At 31.9% G+C, this 12,371-nt stretch overlaps 1 protein-coding gene across 3 annotated transcripts in view; it reads left to right on the top strand.

The window, feature by feature from the left end:
• Positions 1-3,092, top strand: part of LOC111045239 (gastrula zinc finger protein XlCGF57.1-like) — a 57,730-nt gene extending 54,638 nt beyond the window's left edge. For 2 of the 3 annotated variants that reach the window (XM_022330598.2, XM_039426769.1), the window contains exon 2: positions 224-3,092. In XM_022330598.2, coding sequence (XP_022186290.2) covers positions 224-1,897 — 1,674 coding nt within the window. In that variant the 3' untranslated portion in view covers positions 1,898-3,092. The remainder of the gene's footprint in view (positions 1-223) is intronic. The other variant, XM_039426770.1, reaches the window with a different exon arrangement.
• The last annotated feature ends 9,279 nt before the right edge of the window (positions 3,093-12,371 follow it).

Below are 12,371 nucleotides of genomic sequence, written 5' to 3'. Positions count from 1 at the left end.
AGTTACTTGAATTCAAATTTTGTATAAAATGAACGTATTTTGCAAACTTGAAGTCAAGTTTACAAGAACAGAAACTTGAATCCACCAGACCCTTCTTCAAGATTTGTAGATGTTGAACATGTTTTTCAAATTGCACATTTTACACTAATGTTGAAAGACTTGAATTGAATTCAAGTGTCTAACATTGAAAATGTGACTAACTCAGCCACTGACTTGTTTACAGGAAGAACAGTATGGAAACCACAGTGGATCCTGTCCAGTCCAGATGCAGCCAGACTACTTGGATGGTCAAGGTCAAGATAACTCAAGGTCAATGCTTAATTCACAACATCAAGGACCTGACATGGACAACTGTGATTGGCCAATCCATGAACAAGATCAACATCAAGACACCATTGAAGATAAGTATCACATCCAACTCAATGTTGATAATCAAAGTGTATACTTGGACCACAATTACTCCAAACATCCCATTGAAATAATTCAGATCAAACCAGAGGAACTAATTGAAGAAGACGAAGAAGAAGAAGACCAACAACTTGGAGTAGAAGTTGAAGTGAGAAGTGGAGAAATAAAGCAAGAAAGTGACACCTGTCTGCAGATTGAAAGCATCTTTTCTCTCTCCTCAGATAGACTGCATTCTGACCCCTCTGTTCTTGAAAATATAAAAGTTGAAACTGAAGAAGTTAAGGAGGAACACATATCTTTCAAAACAGACCATTCAGATACGTTGATGCAAATAGAAGATATTTATTCTGATTTAGTATCTGAGAATTATGAAAGTGGAATTGTATCATCTGGACTGTGTATACCATACTTTGAAGAACAAGAGGGTTCAAGCTCCCATAGATCTGTTAACGTAGCTCCTGAAAACACTATGATGAAAGATTCTGAAGAAATTTGCAATGAGGTCGACTTACTGATCGAAAATGCAAGGAAGAATGTGATTGATGCAGCAAGTGATAGTGAGTTAACAAAGTGTCAGTTATGTGGTGCAGCATTCAACAACACTAGAGAATTGAATCTTCATTGTAGAGCACACACAGCTGGAAAACATGCTTGCAAATTCTGTAACTTCAAAACAAAATGGAAAACAAGTCTTATCACTCATCTAAGGACACACATAGGAGAAACACCATTCAGCTGTGATTTGTGTGACTACAAAGCAAAACAAAAATCAAATCTCATCTGTCATCTAAGGAGACACACAGGAGAAAGACCCTTCAGCTGTGATTTTTGTGATCACAAAACAACACGGAAATCAGATCTCATCATTCATCTAAGGACACACACCGGACAAAGACCCTTCAGCTGTGATTTGTGTGACTACAAAGCAAAACAAAAATCACATCTCATCTCTCATCTAAGGACACACAAAGTTGAAAGACCCTTCAGCTGTGATTTGTGTGACTACAAAACAACACGGAAATCAGAACTCATCATTCATCTAAGGACACACAAAGGTGAAAGACCCTTCAGCTGTGATTTTTGTAACTACAAAACAACACGGAAATCAGATCTCATCATTCATCTAAGGACACACACCGGACAAAGACCCTTCAGCTGTGATTTGTGTGACTACAAAGCAAAACAAAAATCACATCTCATCTCTCATCTAAGGACACACACAGGAGAAAGACCCTTCAGCTGTGATTTGTGTGACTACAAAGCAACACAGAAATCAGATCTCAGCACTCATCTAAGGACACACAAATGTGAAAGACCCTTCAGCTGTGATTTGTGTGACTACAAAGCAAAACAAAAATCACATCTCATCTCTCATCTAAGGACACACACAGGAGAAAGACCCTTCAGCTGTGATCTCTGTGATTACAAAGCAACACAGAAATCAACTTTTAGTAGACATCTGAAGACACACACTGGATTTGACCCTTGAGCTGTGTTTTTTGTGTCCACAAAGCTACATGGAAATAAAATCTCATCACACACGGGAGATTGATCCTGATCACAGTTCAATAGCATTGCTCCATTCTCTCTACATGTGACTGTCGTTGGCTATCTCTCTTCATTTGCCTGTCGTTGGCTACCGCTCTTTATGTGCCTGTCGTTGGCTATCTCTCTTCATTTGCCTGTCGTTGGCTACCGCTCTTTATGTGCCTGTCGTTTGCTACCTCTCTTCATGTGCCTGTCATCGGCTACCTCTCTTTATGTGCCTGTCATTGGCTACCATTGTGGTTAGCCTTACTCTATCCACAGCTGCACAAAAAAGTCTGTGGTATTTGCGGAAAACCAGACTCATTTTTCAGACATGAAAATGCTTATATACTATTCAGCAGCTCTGATTCTTGTAATAATTTCGATATCAGTACTAGATCCATCCATTGTAACCTTTCATTTCTTTTTAGTAAAGTTACTATTTGTAACTCCACTGTGGTTGAAAGGATTACTCTTCAGAATTCAGCTTTTGGAGACTATTGCTCATGAGTTTCAAACTCTTGACCAATAATCTACTGCTCAACTCTGGCAACTAAATTTGTAAATTGTCAATTGAGTTCTAAATTGTTGAATCAAACGGGTAATAGATAAAATCAATTGCAAACAAATACATTTTTAATTTATTGAGAATCAATTTGCAAGTTCTTAATCCTACAACTCTTAAGTAAGAAATTCTGAATTTATATTACGAAATATGAATTATTAATTTGAATAATGATGTTCTATGCACAAATTCTGAGTAATTTCTACAATTCAATAAAATTCTACAATGTGCTTCTCTACTCACGTAACTCTATTTTTAGGCTTCTTTCTGTTTTTGATATTTTAGATAGAAATTCATGAATTTACTTTTTCAACACTATTCAACATTAATTTACTATTCTTTAAGACACAATTCACCTATTAAAACTTGTTTCAAACAATATAAATTCATAATTTTAACAAACAAGATAATACATAATGTTTCAGAAAGAAGCCATATCAAAAGAAGAAAGAGCCAGTCCAAAAGTTCCTAGATCATACAACATAGAACAAGATACTACAGCACTCGATCAAGTAATCAAGTGTTTATAATTATTACAAATTCAATGTATTGAAACTTGTTATTATTAATAAAGTATCATTTAAATTGTTTATTAGTTTGTTTCTTTACTACATCCTTCTCAAAATATATTTAAAAACAATACAACATTAATAGATCATGAATACAAATCATGGTTGGCTACACTGCTTACTTTACCAAGTGGCAAAATTAAAATTGCTATTGAAAAATGGTTGATATGATCGAATTATTAGTTCGGTCTATTTTGTCATACAATTTTCTAATATTAAAAATGCCCTCCTTCAATGACAAAAAAAATTATTTTCAATTTTGCAAAAAAAAAAAATTAATTTTTTTATAAGTGTATTTATATAAAAGCAGATCTATTATTTAAAAGTATTCATATGACATGTAAGTGTGATATATAACCTAGATATATTAAGATAAATTGTCTGTTAAAAATATAAGACGATTACATCAAATTCATCAAAGCAACCATTTAACATATCAGATAATAATGAATAGATAATATTGTAGAAATCATGAATTTGTCAAATATAAGTAAATGACATAAAAGTATTTTCTTCAAGTCAAATAAGAATACATAATAATATATTCTTGAATTAAAATTCATCAAAGCAAATTTTCATAAGTAAATGATATAATAGTATATTTTGAATCAAACATTTATCATATGATAAGCTAATATAGAAGAGAATACATCAAAAATATAATATTTCAAAATACAAAACATATATAAAAATCATATATCAGAAAACAAGTTAGTGATGTTTTGTGGATAGATTCATTTAATAAAACATCAAAATTTATGAAATATGCTAATGAAATGAAGATTAGTTTGAAGATAGGACGATGATTGTTTATGCGACGAAAATTTCTATGACACAGTTAACTTGAATGTTGAGGTTAGCATGAAATTAGTTTTCCAACAATAGAATGATCGACGATAATAATGATGACGAAGAATGTTTCTCATCCATATGTTACGAAGATGGTAGTAGTACAGAACTCTGGAAGTTCTTGCAGACTACATCTCATTTTTGGACATCATCAGCTACCTTGAAGAAGTACCATGGAAATGAGGCCACCAATTGACATCAAAGATACTTATAGTCACAAATTTGTTTACGCCGCAAACATCTTATTCTTTCATAGTGCTTCTAAATCTTTAGGAGTGATTATTTTTGATATTTCTTCATTGAAGATCAAATACTATAGCAGCAACTTGTAGATCACTTGTTAGCCCAGTCAATAAAGGTTTTTTCGATCCGAAAATTAAATAAAAGCTGAATCTTCTACCATCGATAGAACCCTCCCAGAGGGTCATTCTCCCAAAAGTCCCAAGAAATCCCCTTGGAGCTTTCCCCCCTAGCACCCCTCAAAGTTGAAAAATGCAGGTCACCACGGAGAATCAATTATCTCTGTACCCATTGATCGGAAACAGCTCTATTATATGCCATTCGATTCGTTACATTATGGACTACAATATTAGTTCCATTCATTTTTTCAATAAAATTAACAGTTTTCTTGATAAAATAATATATATGTAAAAATTTAGGGGGTTTGCGATTTGATTTTTTTGTTTTCTTCGATTAACTTCGAAGCAAGTAGTTTTAAAGAAAAATGAGCCGAATAATTAATGTAGCCACTCTTATTGCAAATCCATTGATGTATATTGTTATGTATTTGCGATTCGATTTGACGCCGTGGAAGGGGAAACAGTCGACGCGGAACAGCACGGCTGACTCTCTTAGCCATAGTAAACAGCAAACTGGAAATCAATTATCTCTGTAACCATTAATCGGAAAAAGATCTATCATGTGCCATTCGTTTCGTCAAACTAAGGACTACATTATTAGTCGAATTCATTTCCTCAATAAATCGAACAGTTTCCTTAATAAAATAGTATAATGTAAAAATTTAGGGGTTTTTCGATTTGATTTTTTTGTTTTCTCCGATTAACTTCGAAGCAAGTAGTTTTAAAGAACAATGTGACGAATAATTATTGTAGCCACATCCATTGCGAATCCATTGATGTATATTATTATGTATTTGCGATTCAAGTTGACGCTGTGGAAGGGGAAACAGCCGACGCGGCTGACTCCCTTCACCATAGTAAACAGAATAATACAGCTGTCTACATTGCATCTCATTTACAGTATGTTGCTCGAAACAATCAATTTTGTCTATTGTTTTGACATGCGCTGTATATAGATTTTCACTTTTCAATACTCTTAAAAAATATTACAATTTTCATGATTTAAACATGCTCATGATAAAAATCAGGATTTCGCTGTTTTCTCACAGAATTTATTATATCAATTTGAAGTGTGCCTTCTCCATAGGAGTCAGAGGTAACACAATTTGATAAATCTAGTTTCAGATATTGATGTTTTTCAACGAAGTTTCATGATATATTATGTGTCCGACTCCTTCTTCTCATCCTTATTTTGTGAAAAATGAAGATTCAAAATTTATTTTCGTAGCTTTTTTTGTGTTTTAACTTGTTTCATCACTCTTTATAATTTAAACACTTGATAATGGAATGAATATCATCAGATCACGTGAACAAAAAACTTTTCAAGCTGAAATTAGATTAATTTGTTGCACATTCGGTTCAAATATTAACAAATGTTACCAAATATTATCACATATAGTGAGAACGAATTATTCTGAAGCTTACTATTCTCACTGAACATGAAGAGGCAATACCAAGCCAGAATCGCAGTTCCGTTCAAATCATTATTATCAGAGCTTTCAAATTGATGCTATGTAACTATGGATGTTATCCCCATCTCACAATTTCCCTATTTATCCTTATCCTGATTCAGAATAAAGTAGTTGATCTCTATAATCACAAAAATCAATGTACAGTACCTATAATAAATAGTAAAAATAACAAAATTTCTAGTAATAATGCAACTTTTCCTAGGTATGAATTTCAAGGCTCATAAAATGACTTTTTCTCAATCACAGGCAGAAATTCCAATGATTATCATAATAGTAATTTAATGAAAACTGTTTATATTGTACATTGTTCGACGTAAGATAAGCTACATCTTTAAGGTAACCAACTTATTTAGGATTATCATGTTTATGAATGAAAGCGAGACTGTGATAGATGATTGGTCAAACTGAAATATAAACATTATAGACAATCCATATTTCTGATCAACTATAATTTATTATAAATGATAGTATCAAGCCGTAATGAATTGAGCAACTGAATTTCAAAGTTACTATCCACTGTTCAAATCGCACTGTGATTTCCTTTTACTTCCAAATGGATTCAATTGCCTCACTCTTCAACGTAACAATTATTGAAAAAAAAAAACCAGTGGAATGTGAAAGTCATCCAAATAGCATTTGAATTTCAATTTTCAGATCATGAAATTCATAGAAAACTAATTCTTGAGAGAATAGTGATGAATTGCAAACAGTGCAAGTAACATTGATACAAAGCAATACAATGAAAGTCAACATCGATTAATTTAATATTGGACTTATCAAATTTATATTATTTATAAAGCTTATGGAATGTAAAACCAACATTTTAAATTTTCTCTACTGGAGCAAAACATAGAAAATAAAGAAGAGCCAATCATAAGCACAATATACTTGTGTACTAGAATTCACTTGAACTAACTCATCACTTCAACCCTTCAATGATCACAATGAACTAGAATGGTATAAAAACCATGGAATTGATAATCAGGTACATTTTTCAAATAGCTTCACCCAACTAAATCTGTGAATGCTAAGTCATAAGAAATCATGTTCGATAGATTCAATTTGAATGCTTCAAATAGAAAATGATCTATTCTTTTGGTGCCCTAATCAAAATCAATTTCAATCAACATTAATCGACATAAAGAAAAGCTTCTGCCAACCTTGTATAGTGAATGACAAGATGCGAGTGGAGGTGAAACATCGATATGTTAACAAAAATAATAAAAGATGATGAATCGTCTTTCAATTAATCTTATACGGTAGGGTACTTTGTGGTTAAATGTGAAACACTTTCATGATTTTCCTACCTTTTATGCATGCTTACTCTTCCTTAATTTGTATGTTTGCATGGCTTTCATCTTTAGAATCTACTGAATTTTCATATTGGACTGTCTAAATAATCTAAATTCAACTAGTAAGAACGGAAGATAAGCTACTTTACAGAGAGAATCATAGAAAGTTTCGACTCAACAAGCCCAATGTATAATTTTTTTATGCCTCAGCCGTCATATATATTTGGCTCAACTGGAGGTATATTATCAACCTGGCCTGAAGAATATTAACTGTAGAAAACAGCAAACACTGCACGCTATGATTTTTCAGGAAATTGCCACTGTTAACACTATTGTAATCTATGATTTATCTCAGTTTTTGACATAGCTTATGATAAATTTTAGCATAGAATTATGATCATACACACATATTTTAAATATGTATTATATTATGTAATAGTATGAATATTTTATCGGTTGCAAACAATATCTTTGTCTGTCATAGAATTCATAATTTAGCAGATCTATAACAACAAAATGATTTTAGAGAATTTAGAGAAATAAAATGTGAAAAATTAATTTCATCGCATATCAAATCAATAGAAAAAATTGATTGTTTCGAGCGCCATAGTGTGAATAAGATGCAACTTAGAAAGCAGTAGGCCTACTACTGTATTTTACTGTTTACTATGGTGAAGAGAGTCAGCCACGCCATACCGCGTCGACTGTTTCCCCTTCCACAGCGTCAAATCGAATCGCAAATGAATAACAATATAAATCAATGGATTCGCAATGAATGTGGCTACATTAATTATTTGTCTAATTTTCTTTAGATTATTTGCTTCGAAGTTAATCGGAGAAAACAAAAAAATCAAATCACAAACACCCTCAATTTTTACATATATATTATTTTATCAAGGAAACTGTTTGATTTATTGAGGAAATGAATACGACTAATATTTTAGTCCATAATGTAACGAATCGAATGACATATGATAGATTTTTTCCGATTAATGGTTACAGAGATAATTGATTTCCAGTTTGCTGTTTACTATGGCTAAGAGAGTCAGCCGCGCCGTTCCGCGTCGACTGTTTCCCCTTCCACAGCGTCAAATTGAATCGCAAATACATAACAATATACATCAATGGATTTGCAATGAGAGTGGCTACATTAATTATTTGGCTCATTTTTCTTTAGAACTACTTGTTTCGAGGTTAATCGGAGAAAACAAAAAAATCAAATCACAAACCCCCTCAATTTTTACATATATATTATTTTATCAAGGAAACTGTTTGATTTATTGAGGAAATGAATACGACTAATATTTTAGTCCATAATGTAACGAATCGAATGACATATGATAGATTTTTTCCGATTAATGGTTACAGAGATAATTCATTTCAATTCGTGCTTTTACTTTTCCATACACTTTTAGATAGCACTCTATTTGTAGTTGTAGTTGAAGGTGCATTTTATGAAAGTGGAAAAAGTTGAAGGAATTAACTTAAAGAACGGAGTGAGTTACTAGAATGGATTCATTGTAGCCAGTAATTAGAAAGGATTAGCTTGTTAGGTAAGGTAATTTTAAGGTAAAGGTTTCTTGCAATGCAAAATCTTGAAGTTCATGTGACTATAGATTCTGGAACACTCTTGTTGTCGAATGGTATATGAAATGAGTAGAACTGGAACATCTCTATATTGTGGAGTGATACATCTTTGCGTTGTGAAATTGAATTACGCCCCATCTCAGCTTGAAGTTCTGCGGAGATATGCAAGTGGAAAAAGTTGAATGAATTAACTTAAGGAACGGAGTGAGTTACTAGAATGGATTCATTGTAGCCAGTAATTAGAAAGGAATAACTTGTTAGGTAAGGTAATTTTAAGGTAAAGGTTTCTTGCAATGCAGAATCTTGAAGTTCATGTGACTTCAAGTTCTGGAACACCCTTGTTGTCGAATGGTATATGAAATGAGTAGAACTGGAACATCTCTATGTTGTGGAGTGGTACATCTTTGCGTTGTGACATTGAATTATGCCACATCTCAGCTTGAAGTTCTGCGGAGAATGTTCTTTACTACTACCGTTTATTATTTCTTCAGCAATTTGTTGTCGTAGAGTTTCGAAGATTTGAAGATATCATTCACTTTTATATCATTCACTGCACTATTAATCCACTTTCATTTTAAGAGCATTCAAGAGCATATTTCATAAAAATGTTAAGGCAAATCTTTTAAATAAAAATTACCGTTCCAATTTAATCAATAGAATTGGTATTCATTTTAATTATGATTACTTTACTTTCTGACATATATAGTCAGTAATATTTCAAACAAAATAAACCATGAATTCATTATAATTCCATGAATGTATCCACTTTAAAATTAATAAGATCATAAGACAAATAATTTTGAACAAATAATTGAAATAGATAATTAAATAGAAAATTTGTGATCAATAGCATTTCATGAATTATTTCAAATCAATCTAATTTTTCCATTATTTGTGGGTTGAATTTCAATAATACATAAAAATTTCATAATCAATGACCTATACATGAACATATGTCATTATCAAACATTATTATTCAATTAATTTAAGAATTTAAATTTAACTTCAAACAAAATTTGTTACTTTATAGCTTTCAGAATATGTTGCATCAAGTCATATACACTGTTGTATTTCCTACACAAACTTAACAATCATGACAAAACATTTCCTAACACAAAATGAATCATACATAACAAATATTAATGAGCATCCCTGATTTTGACGTCTATAGGTCAGGATCTCTTATTAAAAAAAATAACTAACACATTACCGCTTCTTTAGGCAATAATACACAATAATTATTTCCTCTATAAGCAATAATGGTGCCTCATCCATCAACTAATACAAGGCAACTAATTTTCAAGCTAACAAGACTAATACAACAAGCTATACAACTCTTTGCCACATTAATTTTTCCAGACTAAAATTCTTTAATATTAATTTTAAATTTCATTTTCTTCATCAAAATGTTGCTATTGATCACCATCAAAATATTTATCATTTCATCAATTTATTTCAGAATAAAAATTAAATACTGCAATAATTGTTAAAGGAACAGTTACATAAGTTTTTCATCTTATTTACTTATAGATTTCACCAATCTATAAGCAACTTGTAAGAAAATGTACTATTGTGGCTTTATGGAAACTACTTTATGGAGACTTATTAATCATCTTTATGATAATATTTCTTCATCATGTACTTATTGACTTTTAAAATTTTCCCTGTTTTTATCTCTTCAAGTTCATAACATCCTTGGTTCAAGTCTTTAATCACAACATAAGTTCGACCCCTGCGGAACCCCAGTGTTTATCGCTATCGAAATGGTGGATTTATAAGTTCGAGTCATACCATCATGTCCTGAATGTCTTATACTGACAATTTGCCTTCTATTTTCCAGGTAAGTGGTTATACATTTCAGAGGTTTTCCTTTAATTCCCATTCTTGATAATTTATTCAAAAGGTTTACATGAGATAGAAGATCAAATGCCTTTGTCATGTCATAAAAGATACTATCTGTTCACCCACTTCGTCCAGATTTTCATATATTCGTATTAACAAGTCAAATATGGCATCCATTGTATTTTTGTTTTTCTGGAATTCGAATTGTCTGTTATTTAGTAATTTCCTTTTCTCTAGATATGGAATGAGTCGTTTTAAGAAGGCAATTTCAAAGATCTTCGAGTAACTTCGAGTATTGACACTGGTCTAAAATTTTTAACTTTACTTTTATCACCAGTCTTATATATTGGAACCACTTTAGATGTTTTAATTGCACTTGGAAAGACGCCCTGCTCAAATGATTTATTCACAATACATGTCAATGGCTCCACTATAGTGTCTATACAGACACTCAACAAATTACAAGGCACCTCATCCACCCCCGCACTAGTCTTTGAACCAATTTGAACAATTATGTTTGCTATCTCATCCTTAGTCACCGGCCTAAGTTACAAAGTAAAATCATTCCCCTGCATCTCACTGTCAATCACACTCAATTTCTGTCCACCCCGACAAGTCAATTTTTCAATTTCAGATATGAAATAATCATTAAACATATTAGCCACGATTGCCAGGTTTGTAATGAGTTCGTCACTTCTTTTTAAATCTATATTACAACTATTTACAGTTTCATCACATGTTAAATTTCTTATGAAGGACCAGGAGACCTTGCTAACATTTTTAGCGCTATCAATCTTAAATTTATAGAACTTTCTTTATGTTTCATTTAGTAGATTTAAGTATTATTAGTGCTTCTGTAATTCTCTTTAGAGTTCAATGTTCTTTCATACCTAGCATGCCAGTACATGTCTTTCAAATGCTCCTGTGCTTCAAGAATTTCCTGTTTAACCCATTTAACATGTGAATTGTCTTTGTCTTTGAATATTAATTTTGGGAAGCAATTGTCAAAAGTCGATAGAAAAGTCAAGTAAAAGTGATTAAAACTATCTTCAACACTTTCATGGAAACCAACCTTCAAATCTTGAACTGCCAATAAATACTTGAATAGGTCCTGCTGTGGTCTTGTAAATCTCCTCTTCTCGGTTTTTTTCGTTACTCTGTATGTTGCTATATTAAGATTTAGAACAATAATGTCGTGATCAGAAAGAATTGGTGGCAATAACTCAATTGTGTAATACTGGTTTGGATTGTCTGTTATGAAATAATCAAGTTGGCTGTGACGATCAGTTCTTGTATTTACTCTTGTATGATGTTTAAAAGTGATTTGAAGATTACGTGACATTAGTAAATCATTAAAAATTTCCTTGTTAAAATCATCCACCAAATTGTCAATATTTAAGTCACCACATATCACAATTTGTAGATCGCAATAGTTATTTTTGATCATTTCGATGTTAATCTCCAACAGTTCCATAAAATGATTGAAGTTTGTCCGATGAGGTGGCCTATATTTATTTAATAATATGAATTTAAACTTACTGCACTTCACGAGAGCTCCGCAACATTCAAATACTTCCTCAGTTGAGATCTCATTCAGTTTTATTATAGGACTCAACTTTGTAATGCTGGAAACCGAGTTTAGTATTGCTAAACCACCTCCGATTTTTTTCCTCCTGTGAAATTCAGCAGATACATTATAATGTTCAATTTTAAATTTCTTCATTTTCACATCATTTAACCAGGTTTCCGCTATGCATACAATGTCACACCTCCCATCATGCAATATTGATTCTATCATTTCTATTTTGTTAAATATGCATCGTGCATTCAAAAACATAATTTTCATATTAGATCTTTTTTGTGTATTGTTATTTTTATTTGTTTTGATATTTGCGTATTCA

The sequence above is a fragment of the Nilaparvata lugens genome, chromosome 4, assembly GCF_014356525.2.
Source record: "Nilaparvata lugens isolate BPH chromosome 4, ASM1435652v1, whole genome shotgun sequence".
Lineage (NCBI taxonomy): Eukaryota > Metazoa > Arthropoda > Insecta > Hemiptera > Delphacidae > Nilaparvata > Nilaparvata lugens.
This window is presented reverse-complemented; position numbering and strand designations above follow the sequence as displayed.